Genomic DNA, 16,688 nt, shown 5'->3' with positions numbered 1-16,688 from the left:
TTGAACCGTATGTTGTAGAAATGGCTTTTTCCCTCGTGGCTTCCTCGGGTCCTGACGGCTGCAACTCACCTCTTACACAGCCCCTGGGTAGGGCCACCCGACCTGGCGGAGATATGCACTCCGCAGAACAACACCCCTTTCAAGGGTTGACATATTTATTGTCATATTTTCACATACAATGTTTTTCATAACGTAAAGTGGTCAGTTAAGAAGAAGAAAACCATTCATCAAGATTCACGTTTTTGTGTTTTTGTTGTTTTGAAAATTGCACTGTTTCGTTTTCTGTTGAGTTTATTTGTTTCATTGTATTGTAAATAATCGTGGGAATAGTACGTTTTTAAAACATTAAATGTGGTTAAATACATATTCAGTACACGCACCGGATGTGCTTAATAGCATTTTATATTGTGAGGTTCTTGTATGATATTAACTTACTTTCTAATAACTTAAGTAATGATTTCCCCATACATACATAATGTATGTTCTTAGTACTGAGCATTATTCAGCATATTGATTTTCTCTTGTCTATGGGCTAGAGTTTCTAGGTCACTTTCTATGACAACAAGGTTTGCGCTTGTACATTGAATGTGTGGATTCCAAGGTCACTGCACGACCTCTGGAATCGTGCCAACAACTAACATTTTTGAGAAATAAACACACAGAGGCACCATTCATCTATTTGTCATTTATATTTACCCCCCTAAGTATTAAAACATTTAGACGGTCCATTTGTCTGACAGATAATGTCTGTTTTGTGTTGTTGTTTGTACATTGTACAGCACTAAATACCTGGAGGTCAGTCAGCAATGACATCAGTTAACGATGCTGTCAGTACAAGCAGAAAAATGAAGGTTCAAAGAACCATTTTATTTAGTGAATGGTTCTTCATGTTCCTTATGGTTCTACATAATTATTTTCAGTGGTGTAAAGTAACTAAGTACATGTATTCAAGTACTGTACTTAAGTATAATACTTAGAGCTTGTAGATCTGCTATTTTCAAACATTTTGTACTTCTATTTTTGGTTCTTTAAGTATATTTTGATGCCAATACTTTTGTACTTTTACTCCAGTAACATTTTGAACACAGACCTATTACTTGTAACAGAGTATTTCTACATTGCGGTATTGATACTTTTACTCAAGTAAAAAAATGTATTACTTTTCCCACCACTGATATTTTTTGGGGTCAAATTTATTTTAGGAACCCAGAAATGGTTCCTCAACGAATGACGGTTCTTTGAGGAACCTTTAAACCACTTAAACCCTAGTGTGACTCTATCCTGGGTATGTTTTAGGTTTAAAATGAGGTGAAAATGTACAATCTACAAGCTCACAACAGTTTGCATCGTGACGCGTTGTGAGCTTGTAGATCGGCTATTTATTGTAGGCGGGGGCCAAGTGACCCTGGAGGACACCGGTCGAGTATTTTAAGTGGTTCTTTATAGCATTGGTTCTCAAAGTGGGGTATGGGGACCCCCAGGGGTCCTTAGGGAGGTACTAGGGGGTCCCCAGCAAAATTATTTAATATAGCGTCAGAATCATTTTGACCACTTTAACCATATTTTATACTTTGGCTATTCAAAAACAGCAGATCTACAAGCTCATAGCGTGGCACCGAGTGCCACGCTATGAGCTTGTAGATCTGCTATTTTTGAAAAATCCCTGGCACAAAATATTTTTTCAGATGGGGGGTCCGCAGCCAAATACATCATTGTGGGGGTCCTTGACATGACAAAGTTTGAGAACCATCGCTTTATAGAACCCAGGGGTTGACACTATAAGGTCTCAGAGGGACTTGAGGTCATGTTCTACTTGCCCAAAGGTCATGCCTACTTGCCTGTAAAACTAAATTGTCCATTATAAAGTAATAGGTGAAATTAACACTTTGTTTTTTACTTTCTACTTGCAAATTCCATACCTCAATATTTATGCCAAATATCTTCATAGCTATTTAATATGACAATGGGTTCACACTTGTTATTTTCTATTTTAAACCCATTAAGACCTGAGACGATTCTTAAAAATGTTTTCTAAATCCTACGTTTTTTGAAAAAAAAGATTAAAAAAAAATGCGTTCCAGGTCTTAAAGGAGAATACCGGACAAATTAAGTGTTGACTTTGATGTCTCGTTACTTACCGACCGACGTGAAAAGTGGCGTTCTTTTTTTCCATAGATTCCCGTGTCGTCATTTTTTAAACCCCCTCCGTTGTCAGAATGGGAGCGCGTGGGTCATGGAGATTCGTCTATTATAACCGAGGCAAAGTTGTCTCATGATAGTCAAACATGCGTTGAAATTTCCAGCGAGGCCACCGTCAATGGCGAACGAGTTAACACTGGTTGCTTGTTTCCAGAATCTGGCAACACGAGTTGCCAGGTTCTGGAAATAAACAAGCATTAACAAGTGTTAACTCGTTCGCCATTGACGGTGGCCTCGCTGGAAATTTCAACGCATGTTTGACTATCATGAGACTCCACAATGACTAGGAGTAGAGAGAAAAACAACTTTGCCTCGGTTATAATAGACGAATCTCCATGACCCACGCGCTCCCATTCTGACAACGGAGGGGGTTTAAAAAATGACGACACGGGAATCTATGGAAAAAAAGAACGCCACTTTTCACGTCGGTCGGTAAGTAACGAGAGTTATTAAGTCAACACTTAATTTGTCCGGTATTCTCCTTTAATGGGTTAAGTGTAGCAACAGTGCTTTGAAAATAAGAAATGTGTCGCTTCACGCCGCGTTTCCAGCTTCTGGATCTGCTGCTTCTGAGGCTTCCGTGTGACGCTGTAGTGTGATCAAGTAGGGCATTCATTTGTGTTCACAAAAACACCCGACATTTGAATACGGTGATAAGAGGTGTCTGCCCGACAGCGATGACATTATAGGTCAACTGTGCTCTCATTTATTCATGTATTATTCCTGTTCTACCTGTTGTCACATAACGGAGGCCATGCCTCTGACATGGGTACAGAGAGCACAGCTGTCTGTGACACACCCCACTTGGGGAACGTGGGGATCTTTATGGGGAACGTGGGGATCTTTATGGGGAACGTGGGGATCTTTATGGGGAACGTGGGGATCTTTATGGGGAACGTGGGGATCTTTATGGGGAACGTGGGGATCTTTATGGGGAACGTGGGGATCTTTATAGCTTTTGTAAAGGAGGCCGATGCACACCTCAAGGGTTGGCGACAGGTGCGTAAGTCAAAAATGTAGAAATTATGGAGGAGATCTCTGATGGTTAACCCTTTAAGACCTGAGCCGATTCTTAAAAATGTTTTCTAAATCCTAACAGTTTTTTGAAAAAAACCTAAAAAAAAAATCTCAAGATTTTTCAAAAATAGCAGATCTACAAGCTCGTAGCGCGGCACTCGGTGCCGCGCTATGAGCTTGTATATCTGCTATTTTTGAATAGCCAAAGAAATCTAAAGTGACACAGATGCGTTCCGGGTCTTAATGGGTTAAGTCAAAGAATGGGACCCGCACACCGTCTGGAACTTGCGAAAAAAAATGTAGCTCTTTATTCTCGACGTTTCGGTCGTTAGACCTTCATCAGGACGGACTATCTTTATAGCCAAACTTGGGCATATATCAGTGGTGTTCAACGTTCTTCAGGTCAAGGACCCCTTAGCTGAGAGAAGGAGGGACCCCCAAATACAAAATTGTGTTGCATATTCAACTTTTTCATAGATTTCGTAGATAGATTCATAGACTATATCATCAGTGTGTAAATTCATGTGTTTTGTTCTTTTCAGACATTTAACCACTTAAACCTTCAATACTTAGTAATTGATTTCAATACTTAGTACCAAACCTCTTTGCTGAAAATAGCCGATCTACAAGCTCAGATCTTGCAGATCTATGAGCTTGTAGATCGGCTTTTTTCTGCAAATGTTCCACTCAGAATAGGGATGCTAGGGTTCAAGTGGTTAATGTAAAAAAATATATTTAAAAAAAGCACTATCACACAAATATTTGGCGGACCCCCTGTAATAGCTCTGAGGACCCCGTAGGGGTCCCGGACCCCCTGTTGAAGACCCCTTGCATAATATGTTTTCGAGACAAACACACTGACACACGGAAAACGTCTCCAACTTTATTATAATAAGATGATCCCTTTCAACCTCGCCCACATTCACATAGCCAACCAATCAGAGCAAGCATACAGCTACAGTCAATAACACGGACAGTGTCAGACCTCATGGACATAGCATATACATTATTGGACCAATATGTGTATATTGAATCAAAAAAAAGATATAAAATAAAAGTTAAATGACCTAAATATACATTTGACATTCATACAAAAGTCTAACCCTTTTTTTTTTTTGTCATATATCAGGCCAGTTGAGACTACGGAACAAAGCTTTATGTACAGCAAAGGGCTATAAGGAAGTCAATTATAAAAGGAATAGACAAAACACATTATGGGTTTTTGCAATGGATTCAGGTTAATCGTCGCTGTTGCTGGGTAGAAACTTTGTATGTCCAAAACTTTTTTTTTGGGGAAATGGGGAAAAAAAAATAACCTGTGTTCCAATGGATCCAATGTTAACCCATTAAGACTAGGAAAAGCAGCATCTGTGTCATTTTGAGATTTCTTTGGCTATTAAAACAGCAGATCTACAAGCTCAAGGCACCGAGTGCCGCGCTACGAGCTTATAGATCTGCTATTTTTGAAAAATCTTGAAACTTTGTGCAAATCTTTGAATATATATATACATTTTTTAACTCAAATATTTGCATCTGGGGGTCCCTGGAACACAATATTTTGAGAATTGGGGGGGATCCGCAGGACAAATGCATATCATCTTGGGGGTTCTTGACATGAAAAATGTTTGAGAACCACTGATATATAGCTACATAAGTTTAAAAACAAAAAACTGTTAGGATTTAGAAGACATTCGTAGAATCCCCCAAAAAGCAAAGATTTGAGTTACATGTTAATGTTCGCTTTGAAAAATATATATTCAAAGATTTGCAAAAAAAAATCACGATTAAACAAAAAAACATAGCAGATCTACAAGCTCATAGCGCGGCACTCGGTGCCGCGCTATGAGCTTGTATATCTGCTATTTTTGAATAGCCGAAGACATCTAAAAATTACACACAGATGCGTTCCCGATCTTATTGTGGAGATACAAGGTTTCTGCCCGGCAGACAGTGCCATCATGCAGTAAGACTAGAGGACAAAGAGCTTTTCTGTGTCAGAGTGATACCGTCCCTGAGCCCGAAACACTTTAGTTGCACGGCTAAATTTGGTGTAGCTGGAAATAGGCCTAATGTGCGGCTGCCAGAGATAATGTTTTGACAAGCTGCAATCTTGTCTTCATTTTAGCCCATTCAATCTGGGGAAGGCATCTCATGTCACTTTAGATTTATTTGGCTACTAAAAAATAGCAGATCTACAAGCTCATAGAGCTATGAGCTTGTAGATCTGCTTTTTTTTTTTTTTTTTGTATCGCAAACATTTGTGCAAATCTTTAATTGTATATTTTCTAAAGCGAACTTTTGTAAAATATTTTGTTCCAGGGACCCCCCTGGCAAGCAAAGATTTGAGTTACAAATGTTCGCTTTAAAAATATATATAATTATTCAAAGAATTGCACACATCTTTAAAAAAAATAGCAGATCTACAAGCTCATAGCGCGACACTCGGTGCCACGCTATGAGCTTGTATATCTGCTATTTTTGAATAGCCAAAGCAATCTAAAATGTCAGAGATGCGGTAAATTGTTCATTTGACTTAACAACCAAATGTAGCCAACAAGTGCTTAAGGTATCATTTTTTTTCCTGTTATGGATCCATTGTATCTGATTATTTGGTACACTCTGTGCCATTTACAGTAACAATATACATATCATCTACAGATACAGACAATCATTCTGAATAAACAGTTGGAACTGAATAACCTACAGTATGTGAGAGAGCTACTGGACCCGCTATAGGCTATATTAGGACATCTGCACTGGTCTATAGTTTTAACTTATTGTTATCATTTTTTAAATATACAGTAGTCTTCTATTTTATAGAAATGCATAGCAAAAGGAAACATCACACAAAGTGCCAAATTCTACACAGTTGAAGAATACATTTGAGCTACATAGAATATATACACAAAGTGCAAGGAGGCACTTTAAACATGAAAATATAAACTGGTGCAAAATAATTCCCCAAAATATATGCATATATTTATATATATATATAATCCAGTTTTGTCGCTGAACATGAAACAGATTCCTGGTATAAAACTCTAAATGGTCTTGATGGTAACATCAGAATAGTCCATGTCCACGTGTATGCTACACAGATAAGATTAATGCTATACTTAGATTACAAGCGCTTGTTTGTGTATTTAACGTGTACTGTACAGCCTGTTGAACTATACACTGCATGAGCCATGGAGTAGTTTTACAAGAAAGGCCCAGCCTTACTCCTCAAGATTGTATTTAAAGGGGTAGTTCACCCCAAACTATCAATTACAATTTTTTTCTTATTCAATATTTCAATATGTAAAAAAATATATACATATAAACACCAAAACAACTCTGTGTAATCATTGAATGGACTACTACTGTCCAGGTTATACGTGATCGTTTCAAACATAGCAATGCTTTTGTTAAGATTGGCCTCCTATTTACTTTGTTTAATTATAATGTAAATATAATATTCCAATATATTATATTGGAATATTGGCTCAGGAATGCAAGACAAAAAAAGATCCATGAATTCAAGGCTTCATGGGGCGAGTAATTGATTTTCTTCTTTTTTTCCATGTACTTTTTGAGGTGAACTATCCCTTTAAACTGGCTGCTGCAGAGCGACAGAACTTTACTTTTTATTTCATTTGATTTTAATTAGATCCCACGTCAGTCCTAATACTCTATGATGTCATAATGTCCAGCAATGTCATTGTCATCATACGGACTGCACTTTGCTGTTGACATCTTCAAGGCAAGGTTGTCCATTCTTTTTACACAAAAGAGCAATGCAACAGAGCAACGCACCGGCACCGCTGAGAGTACGAGAGACACAACCCTTTGAATGTTAATTTCAAACTATCTCTCTTTATCTTGCGGTCTCTCTCTCGCTCTTTCGCTCTCTCTCTCTCTGTCTGCAGCACACTCGCACACACATACACACACACGCACGCATGCACCCACACACACACACACACACACACAGACACACAAACGCATGCACAGAGACACAATTGTTCCCATACGAACACAAACTTAGTGATTCACAATAAACAGACAAAAAAAACAGAACACATTCAGTGCTTGTGCATTAGAACAACGGTTCTTAACCCCCGGGGTCAGGGGACCACCAGCAACGGGGTGCGCAAATCTATAACTCTGAGAGCGTACAAAATGGAACCAAATGGGTCCATTTGGTTCCATTTGTACGCTCTCAGAGTCACATTAAAACACATTTCACAGTGTACTGTAGATTCGGGTCCCCGAAGATTGAAAAACAATGCATCACAGGAAATAAAAACTCCAACACTTTATTTTGTGGCCTTGGCCCTGGACTCTCTGCATCACAGCCTGGACAGGTTGCGTCGGTAGCTTTTGTTTATAAATAATTACGCCTGCTGTTATTTGGAGGCCATATCCACTGAACTCCTCTTACAGACTTACAGTAAGTCCAAAGACATAAGCCGTGGGCGCTTACGTCTGGACCATGTGAGCTGACGACAACAATAAACACGGTTGACTGTTTGACTTAAAGGATTATTAGAGGTTAATGCAGCTACCTCGGCAGCCTGAGGTTTGTTCATACAGTGCTGGCTGACACACGAGGTCTGTGTTTTTTCTTAGTTAACTTCAGGACACTGCATTGTGGTGCCTTCTGTCAAAACGTATTTGGTTGAATATTTTTTAATGATTTAAAAAAAAATCTTCATTTTGATACATTTTTTTTAGAAGGCAGAGGGTTGTGGAAATAGATGTATTCAATTGAAATCAGATAATTACGACCAATCATAATTGGTCATTGAAAATAAAACGAAAATCGAAAGTTAAACTCGAGAAATATAAGAAATTACAGGCCGACATTGCTCTTGTGAACATTTATAAAAAATGAACAGATTTTCACCTCTGATTTAGACTTTGTATGGTCATATAACTGGCAAGGCCATGATCCCATGAACACAAACTATATCAAGTCTGCCTTTCAAATTAGAAAACAAAAAAAGGTGATCAATCCACTACCGCCCCCTGCTGAGCAGGTGGAGAGAAGACTGTCCATGGACCATGTTTTTTTTTTTTTTGGTATTGCAGATGTCGTACTGTATAGCTGTAAGTTAGAATCTTTTAGAAGTTTGTGTCTTTCGTTTGGTTTGCGGGGAAAGCTGGTGGAACTCAGGGGGAAAGTTCCGTCTTGTTCAGCGTTAGTCACGCTTGTTCCACGGCTCTTCCTCAACAAGAGAGTACTCTCTCTGGAGGCCGTTCATGGTCTTGCCATTTGAGGTCACCTGAAAGCAGTCATCAAGTCATCTAACTGTGTAGTAATAATGATAATAATAATAATACATCCAATTTATATAGCGCTTTTCTTGGTACTCAAATTTGCTTAGTCTAGTAGGCTACGGACCAAGGCACCGTCACATAAACGCTGTCACAGGTTGGGAGCAGAGAAGCCAATACCTTAACCACTTACAATTTTTGATTAAAATAAAGAAAACAAATTAAGAAAATAATTAAAAAAAAACACTTTCACCTTTAATGTCTAAAATAGGGTTGCTAGGTTGAAAGTGGTCAGAAATGTTTTCACTGAATTTGATTTGATGATCCCCAGTGTTGGTATTCACATAACATGTACTCTCTTTAAAGCTACAATCTGGAACTTATTGATGAATAAAATTGATTTCAATCAATATAACCATTATCTGCAGTGATTGCAGGTGGTCTCCCTAATCTTCCATTAAGACATTTAGACATAGCTGGTGTCAGGTAGCACAAACTGGTTGACAAAGTCCGTAAAGTTATTTGAAGCAGACGGCACACCGGATTGGCCACTACATGCGCCGCCATCTTTGTTGTAGTTCAGACATTGCTGTAATTAGCTCTCTCCATTGATAGAGAGAGATGACGGACATAAAACGTGTGGATTGCAGCTTTAAATGTGATCCAGTAACATGTAGAGAGTTACAGTACAATATTGATGAAGATATATCCATAACTGATGGTAGAAAATCTAAACCTGAAGGATTTTCATACATTGGCCATGTATTTGATGGATTCTCTGCCCAACCGAACTACAATACTCAGCAATACCACAACATTATCCTTAATAATAATATTCATTCAGAATATATCAGACACAATGTTGCACCAATGCGGACAATCCAATGTAATAATTAGCAAATAAATGCAAGAGCATTGAGGGTTATTTTTTGTTGTTTGTTGCATTTCATGAATTATTATTATTTATTCCCATTTTTTTTTTTGGGGGGGGGGGAATTGCTTTTGGCATTTCATGAATATTATCACATTGGATGAAACAGCAGTTTTTATGTCTACCATTGCAGCAGACTGCCAGGTAAAATGTTGCTCTTTGACCAAAGAGCAGCATTTGATCAAGGGCTACCACGAATACATGTCCAATTAAGAAAACAAACAGCAGATATCCAATTAAGACATCAACACAGAACACAAAATGGTTTGAGAGCAGAAAAAAGCTTGAGAAAAGCTGATGCTTAACATCTTAGGCAAGTGCTTTTCTATAAGGATGTATTAAAATAACAAGTGGTAAAAAAAATAAAGAGATTGGAATGCTGTTGATTAACTATATATTAACTTATGTTTTTTTCTGGTATCACAAAAACTGCTTTTTTTCCGTACGATTATGGTGTACAGTATATACATATTATTTTACGCCTTTGAACAATGCTTTCAAACGAACATATACAATTGTATACTCACATAAACATAATTATGTCAATATACAAAATAACATAAAAAACAACAAAGGACAAACACGATGACAGTTACAACAACTCAAAACACAAGCACATGACGAACACCCGGGGAGGCTCTCTCTCTACATGCACGTCTCTATGTCCGACATTCTATATCCATATTGTACCTTGCACTGATCGTCCAAAGCCGAGTTATGGTGGTTCATGTGTTGTTGTTGTTGTTGTTGTTGTTGTTGGTGCTGGGCGTACATGTTCTCGTTACTACTGTTGTTTTGATAATACGACGGCCGTTTTCCCGCGTTGTCGTATTCGTTGGTTCGGGCTTGCTCGGCGGCTTGCTCGGCGTCGAACTGGTCCAGCTCGTCTTTGGAGAGGTGGTACACGATGCCCGCTCCGTACGAGTCTCCCACCACGTTGACGGACGTACGGAAACGATCCCTGCACACGATCAGAGTAAACGTAGACGACAGAAAGGCGAAAGAGAGAACGGTTAAATACCAAACGTAAATAATAAAATCCTCAGTCTTCACATTCAGGAAATAGATCCAATGAAGCACTTGTTAACCCATTCAATCCGGGAAAGTATCTCTGTCATTTTAGATTCCTTTGGCTTTTCAAAAAATAGCAGATCTACAAGCTCATAGTGCCACGCTATATGAGCTTGTAGATCTGCTGTTTTTTGCAAAATCGTAAAGATTGGAGGGCCCTGGAACAAAATATTTTAGAGATGTTCGCTTAAAAAATATATATATTCAAAGATTTGCACACATTTTCACAATTTAAAAAAATTGCAGATCTACACGCTATTTTTGCTACTTTTGTGAGGCACTGTAGTGTGACAAAGTTAGACATTAATGTACAAAAACAAAACACAAAAAGTTAAAATATGGCGATACGAGGTTTCTCCACGACAGCAGTGCTTTGTAAACTGATGTTCATTTAGTTCACCATTATGACTAGCTTTTCTCATTAGTGACTTTTTCATCACATCAAAAGATTGTTGTAATTAATCATTCCCAAGACTGGATGACACTTGAACAAACATACTGTACACACTTACACAAACACACACAAACTCACACACACATGCATGGGCACACATACTCACACACATGCACGCATGCACACACACGCACACACACTCATGCGCGCGCACGCACGCACACACACACGCACGCACGCACGCACGCACGCACGCACGCACGCACGCACGCACGCACGCACGCACGCACGCACGCACACACACGCACACGCACACGCACACGCACACGCACACGCACACGCACACGCACACGCACACACAGCATAGCATATCACAAGTAAGTAACCAATAAAAAAATTAAAATTAAAATTAAAAAAAATCTGCGTTAAAAGGAGCATCTTAGAAAAATACAAATTGACCAACATTTTTTTTTTAATGTTTTTGAACAATTCAACAAAGTGTTTGAAGTGCCTGTTTCACCCACTTCCGGGGGGCGGAGCCAAAATCCGAGCCCGAAGTATTTGTTTGTAGACCCCCACTTAGGGGGGGTAGAAAAAGTTTCGGAGCGATTCGGGCAATTTTCATTTAACATGGGGTTTCAATGGGGAGTTTTTAGGAGCCTTCTCCGGGGCGTGCCTTCCGGGGGAAGGGGCGGGCTTAAACGCAACCTTGACAGGTGTGTTCAGTTTTCAAAGACCTTTCATTTGATGTATGGTACGTCTAAATTGGACATTTACTTATCTCAGAGGAGCTGCACACAGGCAGTGCACACAGAGACACAGACAGAGACACAACCCGAGCACGGTTTCATAGTAAGCTCCACTTGCCTTCGGCGCGCCTCCTTCCGCTGCGTTCGCAATTAAATTTAAACCTTATGACAAGGACAGCGGGTCACATGATCCAGTATCCATAGCAACCATCCATAGCAACATTTAACGTTACATTCCAGCAAGAATCGTCTCCATAGCAATCAAACTAAAGATATACTCTCACAGAAAATGTTATCAAAAATATTCTTATAATATTGTATTGTATTGTATTGTGTTCAACTCAAATTGGACTTCATTGTACTCAATTTGTAAATGATAAGCGGTGTTAGTCGTACGCAGATTCAAGAGACTGAGTTACATCTCTGTGTGTGCTTAGTGTGCAGGTTCATTGCAGGATAACGGGGGGGGGGGGGGGTAAAAAATAAGTTACCACTTAAAACCACTTAACCCATGAAGACCGATAAAGCATCTGTGTCATTTTTAGATTTCTTTGGCTATTCAAAAAAGTAGCAAATATACAAGCTCATAGCGCTCTGTGCCGCAAGAGCAACTCTCTCTCTCCAAGCTCACAATGAGGTTGAAGGTCAAAAGGGGGAACCAGCTAACTCCGGTGGAGTTAGCTGGTTTAGCAGAAAGTTTGAGGATCCAATGGAGTTAGCTGGTTTTGTCAGAAGCGCTTTTTAATGCTTTTCATTATCAATATTTGTTTTACCAACACACAGATGTAAAGTGTGTTCAATGGCCCTGATTTATGGAAAAAAATGCAAAAGCGTCAAAATGGAGTTAGCTGGTTTCTGCCGGACAGCAACGAAGCAAAGTTTCGAGTTCGCTTAACCCTTCCATTGCGTTAGGGTCTTTTTTGACCCGTTTTCAAGTTTGAATAGGTAAAAAGTACCCTTTACATTTCTTTATTGAAACGAGGCTTCGTGATATCCTCAGAAATAGCCATTTTAACGCAACAACATTATTTATCATCATTTTAATTAATTCTGATGGTCTCAAAAAAAAAAGTTAATACACTTGTGATGTTAGGGTCCGAAATGACCCGGCAAAGAAGTGTGGCTCAATTCCCCCCAAATTGTCAATATTCAATGTTTACATCTTTGAGAGTGAGAGAGACTTGTCCTCAATTAGCATTTGCTATCAGGAGTAAAATAAAGTTTGAGTTTATGAAAAATAAATGACTTTTTACCTTCTATGGTATACGGGTCATTTCGGACCCTAACACCACTAGTGTCACTATTTTTAATAATAATAAAAAAAAACGAGAACAAGTGTTTTTTTAATAATTATTTTTGGGAAATGTGTTCTAATTATTATTCCTAATTATCCTATTATAGCTAGATAACATCATTATCCATTGCCTTCATTATAGAAAATTTAATGAGTGAATTTTTACATTTTTATAATAGAAAACGACATATATTGAAAGATGAAACCCTAGCCCTAACCCAACATAATATTTTAAAAAGTGTTTACATGGATATGAATGCATTACAAGTCAGCTATGAGGTGGGAGAAAAAAAATAATGAAAATACTTATTTCTTTAGTATTTTGGGCTGATTTAAATCACGGGTCAAATTTGACCCGCTAACACCACAAGTGGGTGCAGTTTTCTAACACAATGCAAGGGTTAAAAAATGGTCAAAGTGGTTACACACAGATGCTTTCCCAGTTCGAACGGGTTGAACCCCATTATGGTTGAGCAGAGTCCCTCAGGGCTCTATAATAGTGTCTTTTCTGTTTTCTGTTATTGTGGGGGAAAACACAACATCATTATAAGGATGGGCGTGGATTGAGATACATTGAGAAATTGATGTAAAATCAGGGGAAAAAAGCCCTGAAACCCCCCCAAATGACACCCTTGTGTGTGCAGGTGCGTGCATGTTCACACATAATATTGTACTCACAGCAGCCAGTCGACAGCCACCAGCAGACTGATGTCCTGGGTGGGCAGGCCCACCGCGGTGAGGATCAGCAGCATGGTCACCAGGCCGGCGCTGGGAATACTGGCGGCGCCCACACTGGCCAGCGTAGCGGTCATACTGCACGACAGAGAGAAAAACAGTTCAAACCCCACCAACTACAAACGTAGGCTACTTATTCACCCATTCAACGCCGGCAACGCATCTGTGTCATTTTAAGATTGATTTGGCTATTCAAAAATAGCAGATCGACAAGCTCCGAGTGCCACGCTATAGATACTGCTATTGCTATGGGGTCCACGGCCAAATACATAACCTAAAAATGTTTTCTAAATCCTAACAGCATGTCGCTATATCAGTGGTGCTCCAACCTTTTCCATGTCCAGGACCCCCAAAATGATATGTATTTGGCCACGGACCCCCATCTCAAAACACTTTGTTCCAGGGACCCCCAGAAGCACAGATCGGAGTTAAATATGTTCGCTTTAAATCATATGTATATATTCAAAGATTTGCACACATTTTCCATGATTTAAAAAAAAAAAATGCAGATCTACAAGCTCAAAGCTTGAGCTTGTAGATCTGCTATTTTTGAATAGCCAAATAAATCTTAAAATTCTCTGTCTGTCTGTCTGTCTGTCTGTCTGTCTGTGTCTCTCTCTCTCTCTCTCTCTCTCTCTCTCTCTCTCTCTCTCTCTCTCTCTCTCTCTCTCTCTCTCTCTCTCTCTCTCTCTCTCTCTCTCTGCGGCAAAAAAACACACACACACACACACACACACACACACACACACACACACACACACACACAAGACAAACACACACACATAAAGGGTTTAACCCCTTTATTTGACAAAGGGGTTAACATGATTGTCGCTTTATTAACACATTTTGCTGGGGACCCCCTGGTACCCCCCCAAGGACCCCTGGGGGTCCCCGGACCCCACTTGGAGAACCACAGATCTAAAAATCATCCATTTTTGAGCTCTCTCAAAATGGAGATACAAGGTATGCTTACCTTGCACATCAACATAACGATGTCTCACCTTACAGTAAAGATCTGGCCCCAGTCCAGGTGAATGTCGTTCATCTGAGCGATGAAGATAGCGGCCACGGCTTCGTAGAGCGCCGTCCCGTCCATGTTGATGGTGGCTCCCACGGGCAGGACGAACCGCGTCACTCTCTTGTCGATGTGCAGGTTCTCCTCCAGGCACCGGAACGTGACGGGCAAGGTACCAGCACTGGAGAGAACGATACGAAGAGAAACGCTTTAGACCAGGGGTCTTAAACATGTTTTTTTGCCAGACCCAGAGGGCCGGCCTACAGTACATGAGGCTCTGCCCCCTTTCGTCCATACATGGGCGAAAAAGACCGGCTGTATAAAAGGGACCCTTTCTTCTCCATACATGGGCACAGTGGTGGAAAGTAACTAAGTACATTTACTTAAGTACTGTACTTAAGTACAATTCTGAGGTATTTGTACTTTACTTGAGTATATCTATCCAATTTCCACTACTTTTACTTCTACTCCACTACATCTCAGAGGCAAATATTGTACTTTTACTCCACTACATTTACTTGAAAACTTTAGTTACTAGTTACTTTTCAGATATAAATTATGATATAATGAAACATACATTAACCACTTTAAACCTATTTTAAACCTAGGCTATTTGAAAATAGCAGATCTACAAGCTCACAACGCGTCGCATCGCGACGCGTTGTGAGCTTGTAGATCGGCTATTTTCAAATATTGAGTACTTTTACTTTTGGTACTTTAAGTACATTTTGATGCCAATACTTTTGTACTTTTACTAAAGTAAATTTTTAATTCTGGACTTTTACTTGTAACAGAGTATTTTTATATTGCAGTATTGGTACTTTTACTTAAGTAGAGAATTTGAGTACTTTTTCCACCACTGCATGGGCATAAAAGGTACACAGGCTGAAACGTAATACGAAGTCCGTCATACGAAGTCCTTATAAAGTACTATGAATTTATTCTGGGTCTGGCAGAACCAGGTCTCCTGGTCTTTTTTTTCAGGCCAAGGAAAAAGGATTTTGACCACAATTCCATTGGATGCTGTATTGATGTTGGTTCCATAGGAGAGAAAACAGTTGATCAAAATAACAATTCTTTAATTAAGTAATGCAGATGTTTAACAATAATTTAACTCTTGAGAGCGTAAAATGAGGGTCCATTTGGTTTCCATTTTACTCTCTCAAGAGGGTCCATTTGGTTACCAACTCTCCATCATTTAGCTGGGGACCACCCGGAACCCCCTCAAGGACCACTGGTGGTCCCCGGACCACTGGTTGAGAACCACTGCTATAGACAAAAGGAAATAAAACCGACGACAGAAAGAAATGCGGTTTGACTGCAAAAACACAGCATCATGTTTCTCGTGGGAGGATATAGAATAGAATAGTGTGGCTGAAAAATACTGACATGCACGACACTGTACACGACCTACTGTACCAGGTACATGAACACTTCACTTTGTATAACCCACTCAATCCGGGGACGCATCTGTGTGTCATTTTAAGATTTATTTGGCTATTCAAAAATAGCAGATCTACAAGCTCATAGCGCGGCACCGAGTGCCGCGCTATGAGCTTGTAGATCTGCTATCGTTTTTTTTTTTGTTTTCATCATGAAAATGTGTGCAAATCTTTGGATATATATAATTTCTTTAAGCGAACATTTGTAACTAAAATCTTTGCTTATGGGGGTCTATAGCAAAATCGAGCAATTTTTTTTGAGATGGGGGGGGGGGGGGTTGGTGGACAAATACATACAATTGTGGGGGTCCTTGACATGAAAAACGTTTGAGCTCCACAGATATAGAAACATACGTTTTTCAGAAAACTATTAGGATTTAGAAGACATTTGTAGAATCCCCAGAAGCAAAGATTTGAGTTACAAATGTTAACTAAAGGTTTGCACAAATGTTCACGATTTAAAACCCTAATTTTTTAATAGCCAAAGAAATCTCAAATGACACAAATGCGTTCCCAGATTGAATGGGTTAATAGAAATAGAAGACTTCCCCTGGAAAATATTTTAATTGGTTTGTATAAGAG

At 39.4% G+C, this 16,688-nt stretch overlaps 2 protein-coding genes across 4 annotated transcripts in view; one reads left to right on the top strand and one right to left on the bottom strand.

Moving 5' to 3' along the window:
• LOC308089679 (uncharacterized protein) overlaps positions 1–16,688 on the top strand; it is a 496,849-nt gene that overhangs the window by 9,899 nt on the left and 470,262 nt on the right. For 2 of the 3 annotated variants that reach the window (XM_080434537.1, XM_080434536.1), the window contains one exon: positions 1–726. This exon is cut by the window's left edge and continues 916 nt beyond it. The exons of the other annotated variant lie outside the window; for it this stretch is intronic. The gene's annotated coding sequence lies outside the window, so the exon portion shown is untranslated. Of the gene's footprint in view, positions 727–16,688 lie in introns of those variants that run through there. 3 annotated transcript variants of the gene reach the window in all.
• LOC308082264 (excitatory amino acid transporter 2-like) overlaps positions 2,734–16,688 on the bottom strand; it is a gene marked incomplete at both ends in the record, with an annotated part of 30,653 nt that continues 16,698 nt past the window's right edge. Inside the window, 5 exons of the mRNA XM_080423961.1 lie at positions 2,734–2,787; positions 2,973–3,125; positions 10,097–10,367; positions 13,593–13,727; positions 14,651–14,845. Of these exons, the coding sequence (XP_080280087.1) occupies positions 2,734–2,787; positions 2,973–3,125; positions 10,097–10,367; positions 13,593–13,727; positions 14,651–14,845 (808 nt within the window). The remainder of the gene's footprint in view (positions 2,788–2,972; positions 3,126–10,096; positions 10,368–13,592; positions 13,728–14,650; positions 14,846–16,688) is intronic.

This window comes from Gymnoscopelus braueri (genome assembly GCF_963280865.1).
Source record: "Gymnoscopelus braueri genome assembly, chromosome: 1".
Classification (NCBI taxonomy): Eukaryota; Metazoa; Chordata; class Actinopteri; order Myctophiformes; family Myctophidae; genus Gymnoscopelus; species Gymnoscopelus braueri.
The sequence above is the reverse complement of the archived record's forward strand: the minus strand, read 5'-3'. Positions and strand labels throughout refer to the sequence as shown.